This window comes from Tenrec ecaudatus, chromosome 1 (assembly GCF_050624435.1).
Source record: "Tenrec ecaudatus isolate mTenEca1 chromosome 1, mTenEca1.hap1, whole genome shotgun sequence".
In the NCBI taxonomy this organism is placed as follows: domain Eukaryota; kingdom Metazoa; phylum Chordata; class Mammalia; order Afrosoricida; family Tenrecidae; genus Tenrec; species Tenrec ecaudatus.
In genome coordinates this window covers 65105591-65122252 of record NC_134530.1, presented here as the reverse complement: position 1 = coordinate 65122252, position 16662 = coordinate 65105591, and the positions used below count along the sequence as shown (strand labels likewise).

General features: G+C 51.4%; 1 protein-coding gene across 5 annotated transcripts in view; it reads right to left on the bottom strand.

Annotated features, from left to right (window-relative positions):
• Positions 1–7630: 7630 nt before the first annotated feature.
• Positions 7631–16662, bottom strand: part of NFYC (nuclear transcription factor Y subunit gamma) — an 82018-nt gene continuing 72986 nt past the window's right edge. For all 5 annotated transcript variants that reach the window (XM_075554546.1, XM_075554557.1, XM_075554574.1 and 2 more), the window contains 4 exons: positions 15648–15806; positions 12194–12301; positions 9744–9803; positions 7631–8508 (listed from right to left, as the gene is read on the bottom strand). In XM_075554546.1, the coding sequence (XP_075410661.1) occupies positions 8389–8508; positions 9744–9803; positions 12194–12301; positions 15648–15806 (447 nt within the window). In that variant the 3' untranslated portion in view covers positions 7631–8388. The remainder of the gene's footprint in view (positions 8509–9743; positions 9804–12193; positions 12302–15647; positions 15807–16662) is intronic.

The following is a 16662-nucleotide window of genomic DNA, read 5'->3' as shown; positions in this document are numbered from 1 at the left end:
GGTCTGTGTTGGGCTTCTAACCACAGAGTATGCTGTTTGAAAGCACTGTGAAAGAAAGATGACAGGATCTACTCCCGAAAAGAAGTCCAGTCCCAGGAACACACAGAGGGAGTGCTTCACACAGAGGGTCACTACGACTTGGAGTGGGCTCAATGGCAGTGAGGTTTTGGATTGATCCCTTTTCCAGAGAGTTATTCAGCACCCTCCTGACTATGAAAACCTTTCTTACTGTAGTCCACAACAGGAATATACCACAGGATAAAGTGTGGGTATCTGCTTTTGCTGTGCTCCTGGATGGGCTGGTGCCCCCACCCCCCAACACCACCAGGAAACACTTTGGGAAACACTGCTTTAGCATGTCTGTGTGGGTGTGTATCTGTGTGAGTGTCTATCTCTGTGTATGTGTGTATATATGTGTGTGTATCTGTGTGCATGTCTGTGTGTGTGTGTGTCAAAGAGGAGGATGCTAGCATGTGGGGAGGAAGAACAAAGACAGTAGATGGGGGTTCATTGTAAACGAGTCCCCAGGGTCCCGTTTGGCATGCTAGGAAGTAGTCTGGACAGGGCTGGAGCTGGGCATGCTACAGAGACTCCCTAGGACAGTACTCAGAGGGGTGACACACAGGAGGCCCAGTGCCCAGGGAGGGTGACAGCACCAAGGGCAGAAAGATCACTGAACTCCAAGCCACAACTGAACTCCGGTGCTACCTCTAGACCACCTGGAGACCTTGTCAAGCTAGTCCCACCGCCTCTCCCGCTTTACCTGGTTACTGTCTTGAATGCGAAGTGCAGGAAGCAGTGCCAGAGTCTGTGGCACAAGAACCAGTGATCATACTGTTCTTTGGGTGCATGTCAGAAGTGGCAGGGTGAAGGGGAAGACACCATGGCAATAGTGCCTGGTTTGAGCAATCCCCCCACTCCCACCTGGGAAGGCTCAGAGGAGGGGGCTGGAGTGAAGGGTGCTCACACACTGTTAACCCACCTCCACCACAAACAGGAGGCGGCAGAAGCCAGGAGAGAAGGCCCGCTGCCTTTCCTCCCACGTGGCTAAGAAAGGATGAGCCTGGGCCGTGAAGCAGGTGAAAGGTGCTGAAGGGACTCGGACTTGGGAGTGTCTCTGATTGGGGGGGGGGGTGCCACTGGGCTGTCCCCAGCTTAGGGCCAGCTCAAAGCTACATGAAGTGGGGAAGTTGCAGAAGCTAAGCTCAGCAGAAGTAGACCCCGCTGATCCTAAGGGTTGGAGGAGGAAAGGCTGTGGGAATGAAGGTCACGGCAATCCCTCCTCATCCTGCTCTGCCCTCTTCAGGATTCTTCCTCCTGAGCCCCAGTGCCTAGAAGACCAAGTCACAGGTCTGGGTAGATAGACTCCATGATCTTGGCGAGAGCAGTTGGGTGGCTGGGGTTGGTTGGAAAATGAGGAGGAAGCCACACACTTTGGGTTGTTGAGTGTGCAGTGGGAAAGAGCTTCCAAGTTCCCATTCCCCATAGGAGAAATGGGAATGGGAACTCAGGAGAGGAGAACGTAGGAGGAGGAGGGCCTCAAGATTAAGTCGTAGGATAGGGGGCTCAGAAGAGAAATGAGACTTGGTGCCAGGGAAAAGAAGGACTGCGGAGAGAAGCTGGGGGCTCACAGATGGGGTCGGAGGCTCAGAGAGCCAATGGGGGCTGCCAGGTCAAGCTTGATTACTTCTTGAAATATTAGAGATGAAGATAAATTCTGGGGTTCCCAGCCCCAAATTAAAAAGATATACCCAAGCTCAAAAACAAAACCACAACCTCCAAGGGCCAGAAATGAGAGCGCACTCACCTGGTGGTGAGTAGGAACTGGAGCTGGGCCTCTGAGCGGGACTGGGGTGCCAGCAGGATGGCCCAGGAGGCTGCAGACCCCATAAATAGCAGGGGCTGCAGCAGGCTCCCTGCTTAAACCTGCAGCCTGGAAAGCACTGCCTGCCAGGAACAGGATTAACTATCTCTGCCTGCTAGCCACCTGTCCCCCAGCTTGAGGTAGAAAGAGGACCCTTGAGAGTGTGGCACCTCAAGCCTGTCCACATGGGATGTGGGGCCAGGATTTGATATCCATGCCTTGTAAAAGTCCCAAGCCACGACACTAGTCTGAAAGTTGGTTTGGAGTGGGTACACGTACAAATAGCCTGGGAATCTAGGAACTGAGAAATCAACTAAGGTAGGATGGCTTCCAGTTCCTGAGACACAACCTCAGCCAACTTTCGAAACACGGGAGAGAAGTGCAATGCCTTGAGAGACATCACTTCCATAGACGAAATCACCCGAAGGCACACAGAAATAAGGGAGCATTCTGAAAGGAAGTTTAACATCGTCACAATCATGAAGCTTGGAGGAGAGCACTTATGAAAAAAAGAGCAGGAAAACACCAAAAGAGAACACACCAATTAGAAATAATAGACTAGATTCAGCTGAAGAGAACCTTAGTGAATTAGAAGCTAAAACTATGGAAGTCTCGGCGCAGAACATTAATAAAGAAAAAGACATAGAAGACTGGATGAGCAACTCCAGCATATGTATTATTGTTCCAGAAGAAGCTACTGGAAAGCATGACTCAGCGCTTTCCAGAAATAAGACACAAGTTTCTAGTTTAAAAGGCCCTTTAGACTGCCTAGTAAGGTACCTTTTAAAAAAAAAAAAAGGCAAAACAAAAAACCTACATCTAAACACCTTGTAGTCAAAGTGTAGAATATAAAAAACAATAAGGAAATTCTAAAACCCACCAGAGAGAGGGTAGCTTATCTACAAAGGTCCAATAATTGAACTGACAGTAAACTTCTCATCAGCAATAGCAGATGCCAAAAGACAATGGAATTGTATCTGTAAAATGCTGAGGGCAAATAATCTTAAACCTAGAATTCTATACCTTGCCAAAGCCTCATTTAATGAAAGGGCAAAATAAAGACATTTCACACATCCAAAAATCTTAGAAAGCCTCCGTCCCACAGGCCTGTGCTCCCGGGTTTGGGGGGTGGGGTGGGAACTCAAAGGGCTCTAAGGAGAGGTTGGAGGTTCAGGGCTGGGGAGGTAGGCTGGGCTGGACTTCAGACCACTCCTCAGCTGCAGCCAGAGAGATGAACCTCGCTCAGCCTGGCAGAGCTGGGCAGCCAGCTCAAGTCTCTTCGTATGAGTGCCAGCCTCCTGTCCTCCTTGCCGTCCTCCTAGCCCCTCTTCCTGGGCTGCAAGAGGAAGTCAGCCCGCACCCAGCTGGGGTGCCACTGCCAGCCAGGATCTGGGGGCCTTGAGGAGGCCACACCCACATTCCCATGTGACTAACCCCCATGTGGTCAGGTGCCACCTGGGAGAGGGCTATAGAAGGCTGGGGCTGTGGGACAGCATCTAGGTCCCATTCTCTGTGGGAAGACAGAGGGACAAGGTCATGGGACTGAGCTAACAGGGCTGCTGGGAAAAGGAGGCTTCTTTGGAACAGCTGGTGCTACTCAACCTACGGGTTGACCCATGGGCCATTTCTTAACCTGTGCGCCTATTTCTCATTTACAAAATGAGGATCCTCGTGAGGACCTGAGAATGAGGCGAGATCATCCATTTAGGTACCTCAAAAAAACTGTTTTTAACCCAACTCACTGCTAGTGAGTCGATGCCAATTCACAGCGATCTAATAGGACCGGGTAGAACTGCCCATGAGTCCCTGAGACTAACTCCACGGGAGATGAAAGCTCTGCTTTTCTCCTGATTTAGATCTCTAGTTCTGAATATATTTTCCTGCCCAGAATTTTCTTAGAAGAGTGACTTGTGTTTTTAACACCCCTGCCTAGCATTGTGTCAGTGCTCAGTAAGAAACTGTTACCAAGAGAAAAGTGGCAGAGAAAGCAAGTGATCGAGGTGGGAATGCCAGCGAGCGGTATGCTGAAGGTCCTGCCCTTGGTTTGGCTGCAGGGCAGGGCTCATGGTCATTCACTCATCCACTCATCAATTCGGGGCCCTGGAGGTAGGGAGAACCCCTCTGAACTGGAGATAGTCTGTGAAGAATTCCATCAGAAACAGAAAATTCTAACAGTATGAGCTGGTATGTCTGTACCAAACAGAGTTCTGTTTACTGTCTGCCCGCCTCCCACTCCCAGCTCCGCTCCTGGCCCGATGCCAACTCCCACTGTAGCAGGGCTTGCTTTCAGCTGTACTGCAAATCCCTGAGAAGGGCCGGAGAACTACTTCCTGAATTACTGTGTCTATGCACACCAACAGTAGAGGTTGTACAAGGTGCTGTGAGAGCCGTGAAGAGGTCTTTGCTGACTCCGCCCCAGGAGTTAGAACTTTCCAGAGAGGGCCATTTAAATTAGGCCTTGATGGATATATAGGAGATCAATAAGTGGGGAAGTGAAAGGGCATTCCAGGCAGAGGGGCCAGCACATTCTGAAAACATGGAAATGAGCTAAGGGTCCAATGATTCTATGTGACAGGAGAATAGCACTACAGAGGGAGGAAGGGGGGAGGGAGGGAGTGGAAAGAAATGAAGCTGAGGAGCTAAGAAAGGCCTGAAATGAACTTGGGCTGTCAGAAAAGTCAAGCTCGCTGCATCGAGTTGATTCTGACTCAGAGGGACCCGAATAGGACCCAACAGAACTGCTCCTGTGCGTTTTCAAGTTTGCAACTCTTTGCAGGAGCAAAAAATTCCATCTTTTTCCAGAGGAGGAACGGCTGGTGGGTTTGAACTGCTGACCTTGCAGTTAGTAGCCCAGTGCACAACCCACTATGCCACTAGGGCTGTCAGAAAGTCTTTCTTAAAATCTAAGGACCCAGCTTGATGCAAGCAAACCTCTGGAGTGGGAAGCATTTCTAGCCCTCTAGCCTTAGGAAGGGCAAATCTTACCAGGAAGGGGGCTTAAGATCTAGTGTCTGTTGAGGGAAGAGGCAGCTGGACTGGTTGGGAAAAGGAACAGCCGCACCCCATTTCTTACTGTTGGTTGCCATTAGGCCAACTCTTATCACATAGTGACCTTCGAGGAGGGTAACCTTGACCTTCCCAACCCTGCAGAGAAGCTGGTGGGTTTGAACAGCCAACTTTTCAGGTAGCAGCGGAAACTTAGGTACTAGAATTGTCTCAAGCTGGGATGAGAGTGGGACTGGGTACCTCAGTCGGGCGAGTGCTGCCTGCTGCCCCCTTGCGGCCAGTTAGCAGAACTGAGTGCAAGGTGGCCAGCCAGGTGGTTGGCTCCTAATCCCTGGGGCCACTGGTCTACAGCATCCGCATATGGGGCCCGGGAAAGTTTCCCAACCACCAGCTGTCCCCAGAACGTATCCAACTGCCAGTTATTGCACATGCATCCAGGACTAAGCCAGGAGCTTTAGGACAGAGCAAAGGACAACTCACATGTAGGAAGGCCTTGTTCTTTCTCTCACTGTCCCCACTGCATTTGCCCTAACAAGAGCTGTGCATGCCCAGGGGGTCAGGAGACCAGTGTTTTGGTCTCTCTCCACTCCCAATTCATGGAGTGACCTTGGGCAAGTCACTGCACTTTGCTGGGTCTCCTGACTCCATCAGTACCTAGGGAGCACGATTCTGCTCCTGTCTCCCCTGCAGTTCACCATGAAGATCATCAGGAGGACAGTGCGAAAGTGCTAGGAAAAGGGTTTGCTGTGTGCTCCGGATGTAAGGGGATCATGCTGGGTATTAGATAGGGGCTCTGGGGCTAGACCAGAGTATTTGTTTACACCCTGCGGGCCCTGCTGCCCGGGCAACTTAAAGGGAGCGTACTCAGCAGGGCAGATGCTTGCCAATCACAACTGATGGAAACATCTCTAAGAACGCTAGTCTATGGGAAAACGGGGACTCATTGATGGGCCTGAAATCCCAAGCACGCTTTGCTTTTCAGGAATGGGTCTAAGTGCAGCAAGCGGGCATTGGTCTTCCACACAGGAGGGGTTGGCCAGAAGCAGAGCCCACAGGGCCCCTGGGCATTGTCTGTACCTCTTGGCCTTTTCACGTGAGGCTGGCACCCAGCTATCAGTAGATACCTGCAGGTTGCATAATGCCTCACAGAGACACATTTGGGTGCAGAGCAGTGGAAACGTCTAGAGAGGCAGTGAAGATAAGCAAATATAGGAGTAGCAGTAAACTTGAGGGGAGCCATCCCAGATCCATTTGGGTGACAGACTGACAGACATCTCATGTGGCTAGCACCACCTCTCCACCTACCCAGATGAAGCCATGTTTCCATGTGGCCACAGCCTTCAAGCTAGAACAAATTTGCCTTTTCAAGAGACCTGGTTCTTTTTCTTCCTTGTATAGTTGTATTTCCTGACCTCGGCTTTTTTTTTGCTTTGGCTGCCAGGAAGCTCAGGGTCAAATGTGGAAACCTAATTCTCATTCTGCGGGTCTCTGCTTCAACATGCCCATGTGCTTGTTTTCTAGTATACTGCTTTCCTAATCTGTTATTCCTAATTCTAAGTAGATACACTTTACTACCTCCTTGTACATGTTTTCACTGCAAACCACCTCAGTGTAAGGAACGTCGAGTACACTTGATGAATTTAGGTAAATGTACTTTACATGCTACCTGCATCCTGGAGAAGTGGTCAACAGGAGCCCCACCCCACTAAAAACCTAGAGAGGAGAGGGCAGAACCAGTCAGACCCAAAGCAGGACAAGACGTTCAACCAAACCCAAGAGTCCCATGGATCTCCTACTCGGAAAGATCAGGGGAGCAGTGTCCCGGAATCCTTACAGCTCAGGAAGCTGTTTGGTGAGGGAATCTTGAGGACATCAGGGTTAGACCAGAAATCCTAAAGTAAGCCTCCTCCCACTCCAGCCTCATCCCTGAGAAGTCCCAAAGAGAAGAGGGTTGGTTGTCCCACGTTTTATGGTGTGTTATCATCAGAGAAGGAGTTAATATTCCCTTTATCTGGATCAGACGCACTATTCTTTCCATAATCACAGGCCTTACCCTCATTGAGAGAAGCCTGAGAGGGGTCAGACACTCCGCAGGAGGAGGATGTGCACTGCAGTCAGCTACCCTAGAGTCACTGCTCTGGAAACTCTAACAGGCCAGTTCTATCCAGGCCTACAGGGTCCGAGTCGTAACATATTCTGGGAAGCAATGGTTTTGTTGAGTTTATTCTATTCACAAGGATGGCACCATGACGGCAAAACAAGAAAGAGAGCGCTCACTGGTCTCTAGCGTCCCAGAGCTAGCAGCAGGCTTTCTCCTCTCCCTGCTTCAGTGAAACACCAGCAGGCACTGCTGTAGAACCCTTCTCTGCCGGCTGGCCACCCTCCTGGGCACACGCCACGGCAAGGGGAACAAGCACAGCAGGCGTCTCCTTCAAGGGCCAGCCGATGGAGGAGTGGCAGGGGACGAGGCAAGGACCAGCTTTCTCCACGATCCCTGCCTGCCCCACTGTCGCCCAATCCAGGACCGGGTTGAGCCTGACCCGCGTGGTCAAGGAAAACGACAGGAAGAGTAGCGGTGAATTCTGACCAGGCTCGTTTTCACAATCGGCTGAAGTCCCCAGCTTGCATCAGAAATGCAGCTTAACTCCCCTGAGACCCTCTCCTGCCCCTCCACTCAACCTGAGGACAAGCAAACCATAAGCCTTCCCCAAGCCCAGTGGCCCAGTGGATGCTCCCAGACACAGAGACCCAGACTCTACATTATCTAAAAAGAGCTTTATTGCATTTCATGCAGTTTGTAGTCCATGCAGCACAGGAGACTAGCACAATTTTCAATGCATTCAAAACATAAAATAGAAAACGGGGTGGGGGGTGGGGGAAATAGGCAAATGCGCAACGTTCTAGTCTCCTTGGGTCTCTGGGAGAGAAGTTGGGACTGATCCAGCCACTCTCCAATGGGAATGAGTTCATCTTTCGGTGAGAGGAATGCTTCCATGGCCTCTGGGTGGGGCAAGAGCAGGGGCTGGGAGGAGGACCAACAGGTATACATATTCACCTACTTTCATCCAAGGGCAGAACAAGGTGGCAATGCATGGGGCAGCAGCTGCTCCACGAGGCAGAAGACAGGACCTTCTACCCCCAGGAAGATGTGTTCCTAAGGGGAAGTGGCCCAAAAAGGCGAAACCCCAAAGAAGAAATAGTTCTTCAATGACGCTCTTCAAGAAAACGCCATAAATATGTTATTTAATATTTTCCCATTTCACCACACTGGACACACAGCTCCATGTATTGAAATATTGGTTCCTTGGGAAGGAAAATGGAAAAAAGTAAATAGAAAATATTGCGTCTTTCTGTTGGAGAATCTCAACCCCCAGGCATGGGGCAGGTGTACCAGTGTCCTAGCCTGCAAGAGGCGCTGAGGTCGGCTGGGTCCTCTGGGAAGGGCGGCTGTGTCCATCGCCCGGGGCAGTATGGCCAAAATTGTGTTGGGTGTCCTTGGGTCTTGCCAACTCAGGCCCTCAGTCGCCGGTCACCTGAGGGGCCTGACCGTCAGAGGGCTGGTTGGCTGACTGGATGAACATGGGTTGGGCGAGGTCCTGGCCTGCAGGCATGGTGACTTGCTGGATCTGGTAGAGTTGCTGCGAGGGGTGGAGAGGAGAGAGTGAGGTCACCCTTGGGAGAGGGGCATGTGGCTCCCTATGGGCTTCCAGTTGGTTGGGGGCCCCAGATACCTCAACCACCACCACCCACTGGAAGGTATCAGAGGAAGGAGGGTGTGTGAAGCTCTGCTGAGCCTGGGTGCAGCAGACACGGGAGGCACCAGCCCCGCGTGCGGGCATGTGTGTGGTGGGCAGGGAAGAGGTACAGGAAGGTGAATTTCCTGTGGCTTTCCCTTCTCTGGGCTCTGCCTCTCCTGTTAGTTCAAAGCTGGGAGCTTGCTGCACACTGTTTCTCTGTGGCAAACACAAGCGATGTGAACCACTGTACCAGCAGCTTGGAAGTCAGCATTTCCCCAACTCTTGGCAATCTGCAGTGGCAGGCAGGGCAGCAGGAATATCCCTGGCCTCAGGGTATCGAGCTCAGCCCAGGCTAGGTTGAACCTACATTTCCCACAAGGGCTCCGCTTGGTAGGTGGCCCAGGACTAAACTCTTAGTACAGCCAAGGTTATATGAGGGGTGGAGAGGATGCTAACCCAATGACTTAAGACAGCTGAGGGCTAACTGGCTACTTGGTTTCTTGGGGGTCTCCAGAAGTCCTAAGTCCCATGGGAGCCCTGGCACATGAGCCTGGTACCTAGGGCTGACGGAAACCTGAGGACTGACCCTGGTGGCCACTCCGCTCTGTCTCAGGCAGCAGAGAGCAGGAGCTGGGATATGTCACTCTGGGGCCTTAGTGTGAGGAGAAAGGGGTAAGGAAAAGGGACAGTTCCTTCCTGGTGTGGATTTAGAATCACTGAATGCAGGACACTGAGGGAGTTGCAGAGGGCACATGCTCCCTGCACTGCCACTAATCCGTGCTATTACGCAGCAGCACAGCACAGCAGCAAGGCTTAGAGGAAACAATAGCCCTAGAGGGAAACAAGAGACCGTCGTTCTAGTCTTGGCTCGGCGGTGTGATGAGGGAGCCTGGCGGGGCACCCCAATCTCTGGGGCTCATCTGTAAAATGGGGATTTGGGCTCTATAATGCCTTAGACTATTTTCAGCTCCCACACATCTATAAATGTATGACTAAAAGGCTACTTGTGTTTAACCATTTCTGTCCATTGATTACTACTAAAGAACAGAGCAACTGTCCAAACCATCCAAATCCAGCTACCACTCGCCCCTCCCTCAATGCCTCCCCCTCTACCCTGCCCAGGCAGAGTGTCTTACTTGTCCATCTGTGAACTGGCTGAACTGCTGCTGTCCTTGCTGGACTTCGGTCTGCGTGATCTGCAGGAATCGAGACGGAAGAAAAGGCAGTCAGCTGCAGGGCCTGGCCCACCAGCCCACCTCCCAAAGTATGTCACACTAAAGGTATCAAAGGAGACAATGCACACACTCACACACGCGCGCCAGGACAAGGCCTAGCACCCAGCAGGAGCTTAATGAGCAGCAGGGAAGCCAGTGTGCCCCTTCCCATCACTGCCCAAGGGCTACAGCCAGCACCACAGACATGCAACAGACCCTAGAGGGCATAACAGACTACTTCCAGCCCCGTCTCTTCTCGGTGTGCCTACTCCTCCACCCATGCACGCATGCACCCTGAAGCTGCAGGCTCAGGTAGCTCCTAGCGCGGATCTGACAGGGTTTAGAGGCTGGCACCCCAAAGGCCAGTCTTTCTGCCAGTGATGGCAGATCACAAAATACTGGGCCAAGTGGTGAGTAGTCCCTTTCATTCTTGGAAGGTGGGCTCCAAACCAAACCCTTACCACCCAGATTATCTGACTGGAACATGAAACACCCTGGCAAGCAGGTGGCCTTAGCCCTGGCAGCAAACCATGAAGTGCTTTTTCCGAGAGACCACGTGCCGACCTCGGGGCCGAGGGACACAGGGGGAGGATAGAGGCCCCAGAACAAGAGGGAGAGGCACAGGGGTGAGGTGAGCATGACGTCTGTCACATATACTTACAATTTTGCACAGGGTCTAATTTAAATGGATTTTAAAACAAATTTACTGATATGTAGAAATCTAATGTCCTGGAACCCTCACAGCCAACCTGCAAGGCCAGACCTGTCCTCTGGATGGCCAAAGTACCCTGCCAGGCCTCCCCGTGTGGCTGAGGAGCAAGGCAGGGGCAGGCTGTGAAAGGGCTGCTTCTGCGTTCTCTCCTAGTGCTCCTGCTTGCCAGTCTGTCTCTCTCCACTAGGGTCAAGAGGCAGAGGCAAGAGCTAGTGGAAAGTCAGCACTAAGAAACACCCGAAGGGTGAATGCATGAGCCTGAGAAAAATGGAAAGTACTCCCCACAGGGAAGACGGTGGACTCCCCTGTGGCCATCGAGATCACCAGTCACATCCGCTGAGAAGACATTTTCATTTACCTTAAAATTCTCTTTAGAGAATTCTTTTGTAAAACTGATTCAACAAACATTAATGAGCACCTGGCATGCGCCATGTGTTCGGAGACTGACTGCCCTTGGTGTCTCCTCCTTGCTTCTCCCTCTCCTCTCTGACCACTCAAGTCTCCCCAGTTTGGTTTTATCTTCTGCTCCCCAAACTGACCTCTGAAGAACCCAGGACCCTTCCCCTTTTTGCTTCCTTGGGCCCCTACTCCCCGCCCCCACCGTGCCACACAAGGGTTCTAGATCCCAGGGAAGAACACAAGGTTGTTATGGAATGCCCTCAGGGATCTCAATTTGTGTCAGTGAGCCCCAAGGAAACTATGGAAAAGCCCCAGTCCTCAGACAAGCCAGGAAGTGGGTTTGGAAAGGGCCTTTATAATGATCCCAGAGACTGTATGAAATGCCAAAGTCTTACTTTGGCTCACCGCTCACGTTTCCCAAATAAGATCTTTGGAGACTAGCTGTACACACTCAGCTCTGTCACCACTGTCAATAGATACATCACCAGAGAAGCAACGGGGCCAGACAGGTCCAGCTCTTAAACGATTGCTGCGTTTTGGGGTCTGAGGCAGATGAATCCATTAACAATGCCTCCCCTTGACCAGCATCCCCCTCTGCAAAGCACACCCAAGGTCCATGGCCCCGGCCCCCTCGATCCCAGGGAGGCAGCGTTCCGCATCTGTGACTCGCAGCCTGGAATAGCTTAGGGCACAACAGATGGCAGTGCAAGGAGTCTGACCCAGGCTGCAGGACAGGGCAGGGGGAATTCTCCACCTCCCAGGGCCCCGAAGGTGGACACAACAACCAGTCAGGCTGAAAGATGGAAGCGCAACCTGACCATCAGGTAGCCTGTCAAAAGGCTTCCCCCAGCCCAGTGGTTCTCAAACTTCCTAATGCCTCGACCCTTTCATACAGTTCCTCATGCTGTGGTGACCCCCACCCAAAAAATTATTTTTGTTGCTACTTCATAACTGTAATTTTGCTACTGTTATGAATTGGGCAACCCCTGTGAAAGGGTCGTTAGACTCCCAAAGGGGTTGCAACCCACAGGTTGAGAACTGCTGCAGTCAGACAGGCATCCTCCACCCCACGCCCAGGCTTTCTTCCAGAATCTGCAAGGTCTACCCTGAGAGCAGACAGAAACAGCAGCTCTTTGAATCCAATGCTCGATGGCCCACCCCTCAGACGTGAAGGCAGTCCTTGCTAAAGGAGGTGGTGGTTGAGAGCTCTGTAGGTTCAGTCCCCCTCTCCAGAGAGAAATCAGCTCCTGCTGACACCTACCTGTTGGGCATTGGTGGCAAGTGTCTGGATCTGTCCCTGCACCACCTGGGTGCCTGACACAGGCTGGGCTAAGCGGATGTACTGCAACTGGCCAGCATTCAGCTGCACCTGAGGGCGCAGGGGAGAGAGAGACCACAGGAGATTTGAGTGCCACTGCAAGCATGGCCAGTGACTGGTTGCCCACCACTACCCAAGCCCTCCAAAGAAATATACCTAAAGAAGTGTCATTTTTATAAACACTCAATATGTAGAAGACTATGGAGGACAGTGGGAACCCAAAACCCATCTGTGGAGTATCGATCAGACGAGCAGCTGACAGACCCACTCGAGCCAAAGGCAAGAGTTTCAAACAGCCTTACTATCGGGCAGAGATCACTGTAATCTTGATTATGCTGGATCATACTCGATACTTGGCCAGTTGACGACATGCTATAGACATGACCTGGATTTGTTCTGGGTGCAAGTATCTCTTAGCCGTTCCATGCCAGAAATTCCTTCCCTGTTTCTGAATGTTGAAGGGGGTCTTCTCCTTCTCACGCATTATTTGTATTTTTGTCTTCTTACTAATACGGTCTTATCCTTACCACCTTAGTGCAATTTGTTTCTCATTGTTTTCTGTTGTTTCCCCCAGCTGTGAAGCGGATATATAACGATAGTAACTGAAACAAGGTGGTTCAGGGAATGCAGGGGCAGTGGGTGGTGATAGGAAGGGACGGAAAGGGGATTTCGGGAATAATGAAGTGGGGAAGGCAGGGAGCACTAGAACTGATCGTAATCGCGCATCTCATTTTAAAGGTGATTTAACCATGGGGGGACGGGTGTGTGGATGCTCTAGGATAGATGTGGTGGTGATTCCCCTTGATATGACTGAACGACTGAACGATTCTATTGTACAATATGTGAATCATATGCTAATAGAACTGTCGGGAAGAAGAGCAAATGTCATCTGGGACAGAGGGAGCAATAAACAAAAGCACCACATCCCCCCACAAGCCGGAACAGATTCCAGAGGACTTGTCATCCACACGAGAGCAGCAGGGGCTCATCCTCCTCACTCACCGGGGCCCAGAGACTGTCCGACACGGTCCAATGGCTGCACCTGAAGTGTGAGTTCTTTCCTTTCATCTCCACCTCTCCCCTGCCTCACCCCACCTCCAGGGCTGACCTATCTATCGCCCATCCGGTTCTGAGAAGACCTTTGGGCCAGGGGCCCAAAACAGGCAGCCACTTCCCCACTTCACCCAAGCTGCTTATCATGGAAGAAAAAGCTGCTTGGCTGTACTCTGGCTGGCTGTCCCCAGGGGCCAGGGCCAATGGGGTCTGTGGGCCTTTTAGGGTCCTTGGTGTTCAGCACAAGTTCTGGCCAAACACCTCCCAGGGGAAGGAGGCTGAATCAATAGCCTTCCCCAGAAAAGCCCATCATGGGCAACCACAGCAACAGAAATGCCTTTAGAGTCCCTCAAGCTTACAATTAAGTCTCAGGTAATACAATAATACCACGTGTTGCATTTAATTGTGTGCTAAAAGCCTTAAGGCAGCTCTCCATGGTTCCGTGTACCATGAAAGTATCCATGCTCCAGCCTGGGGATGAAGAGGGGCCCAAGCTGCACAATGTGAGAGTAGGACACCACAGAGAGGAGGGGGGGCAGGCACCCACACCCACGACTGGGCCTGAGAGAGGCTCCAGGAACACAAGCAAGCAGATGAGGTCTGCCTGCCTGCCTGGACTGCTTGCCCCCTCCAAGAACAAGCTTCCCAGCAGCCAGTTGTTTTACTTTCCAGAGGAAAACTCAGACTGGATAAAGCTGCACCTCTGCATGTGAAACTAAGCCGCGTCTCTGAAATGTGAGACCTCAAAGATGATCTGAACTAGCTCTGAAGTTTGTGCTAGACCCTTCCAGAATTGTCTATTTGAGGCTGTGTGTGTGTGTTCTGAGTCTAGTAAGCATCTGCATCAGAGGACAGAGGGCAAGAGCACTGTGACCAGCAGCCATCTCACTCCTGAGGCCACAGTAAGAGGAGCTACACAGAAGTTGTGGTCCCAAATCCAAATTCCCAACCTAAATCCCACAATGCACTTCCAGGCAGCAATGCTGAGCTTCTCGTGGGAAAGAAAGTAGCTGGGTACAGGCATGGGAAATCTCATCTGCCAGCAGTGACAGTGGCTGGTCCTAAAAGTCACCAGAAATCTAGCCAAGGGTCCAAGATGAGAGTGAAGCCTCATCCCAGGTGGTGTCCTGAGAACTGCAAGGTTTTACATTCTCTGAGTTCTTTTCAAAAACCCCTACACGTGAATGAGAAACAGTCAAATGATGCCAAGCCATTCTTAGCAAATGCCAGAGCCTCTTATTGTAGGCTCTGGTTAGGCTTCTCACAGCCCCAGGGAAGCCAGTGTCCTTCCGAAGCTGACCAACAACATGGGCAGTGCCCTGAGAGCTGTCTGGAGAGCAGGGGACAAGGGCATGAGTCCTGCAGCACATGCTCTGGGCAAACTCTGCACCAGAGGGTTCAAACACATGTACTGAAAGTCACTGCACTGTGGGAACTCATTTTTGGCCTAAATTCCCTCGTCTCGGTGCCTTCACAAGGAAAAGTAAGCATGAGTTCAGAGAGAGCCCTTGAGTTTGGTGGTGGCTCAAACAATGAGGCAGAGCAGTCTGGTCACCTGCAGTTGGGGGTGGCTCGTGCAAGAGTCTGAGTGGGAGCAAGGCGTCTCTCTTGGCCCACTTCCTGTGTTAACGGAACGAGCACAAGAGCCTCTCAGGCAGGGCTGAGGATGGTCCTTCTGAGATTTTGTCCAACAGGAAATGGTAAGCCAAGTTCAAGTGAGTTTCTAGACTTGCCTCTATCTCATTTACAGTGGAAAGAGGAAGGAACGAGAAACAGGACTGCTCGTGTCTCTCTGTCGCCACATTTTTGGTGGCAAAGTGACCAATGTACAGACTGCAAGTGTTAAGGCAAGGACATTCTTTACAAAAGAACAAGTACAAGTGGAAAAGCCAACAAATCTAAGAAATTAAATCCCTCAAGGCATACAGGAAGCAGCAGTACACAGTGAAGGAATGGATAAGTTAAAGGAAAGCCAAAAATATACTTTACTGCAGGCTCCACTGGGAATTGACTCATGAATATGCAACAAGTGTATTTATGGTCTTCCCTAGACACCTCCCTCTTAGTCTCCACAAATCCAAAGATGGGGCTGCCTCACAGGACCTTTGGGCCTTGGCTTGAGAAAGGGGTCACAGCAGCTGCTCTGGGGAGGCCAAGAAGAGGCCAAGAGGAGCTGCCCCACCACGCTGAGCTCAGTAAAGAAAATGGGGAGTAAGCAGAGTGAAGCTGGCCATCTGGGCGTCACGGGAATAGAGACTAGGAGGAGGGAAGAAGGAGGGAAGGAAAAACCCCTCTGTGTACACAGAACCTTGCAGTGGCAGTGCAGGCCCTGGGCCAGGCTTACCGGGATCTGCTGGATCTCCCCTGTGTTCGTGATGATCTGCTGCATCACCTGCATGGTCTGCCCAGTGCTGCTCTGGGCCTGCTGGGTTTGGCCTTGTGGCTGCGCCTGGACAATCTGCACCTGTTGGCCTTCTCCAACCTGCATCGTCACGGGCGTACTCTAGAAGGAAGTCATGAGAAGGCTGGTGAGCTCAGAGTTAGTAGAATGACCCAAGGATTAATAATGAGCTGGGATTGGTATTCCTGAAAGCAAACCCCCTCCATTAATGCCTGAACTCATCTGAACACTACAAACACTACTTAACCTCCATAGTCCTGCAGGCTTAGAGCACTGCTGCTAGTCACTCTTCAAAATAAAACACGAGAAAGAAACGCCCATCAGATTTACAGGCAACAGTAGAGACTATTTGCTTAGGCCCCAAATACACAATCTTTAGACCTGTAAGTACCACAACTTTTCACAAAGCCTTCAAGGTGGCAAGGCTTACATGGTGCAAAACACTTGAAAGCAGCTGTGCTCCTTGGCTTGAGAAATAATCAAAGTCAAGTGTGGAGGAAGTGAGTTTGGAAGGCCAAACTAGTTGGGAAGTGGGGTCGATACTGACTAACCCTAAGCTGAGGGCCCCTCTCCTTCTTCCTCTGGTATGCAAGGCCCGGAAGAAAAGCAAGCTCCTGGGGCACCCCAAGGCCTACCCCTCCAGTCAGGTGCTGTTCTGCCCCACACAGCTCCCACAGGAAAGATGTGCTCTCCTAGGCCACACACTAGCTGGCCTCTAAGTGAGGCCAGCTAGAGAATTTAACGCTCTAGAACCAGGAGGCCGAGCTATAAGGACTTTCCGTCTAACACACATGACTTGGCAAATTCTGTGCCTCAACCACTTCGGTGGGTTGTAGTCCTTGCTCCTCTGACAGATTATCAGGACTTGCACAGTCACACGGGCCTGTCATTCCGTCGACTCTCCAAAGCATAAGTCCTGATGGACCTTTAGCAGCCTCCCTAGAGCAGGAAGCCCTGC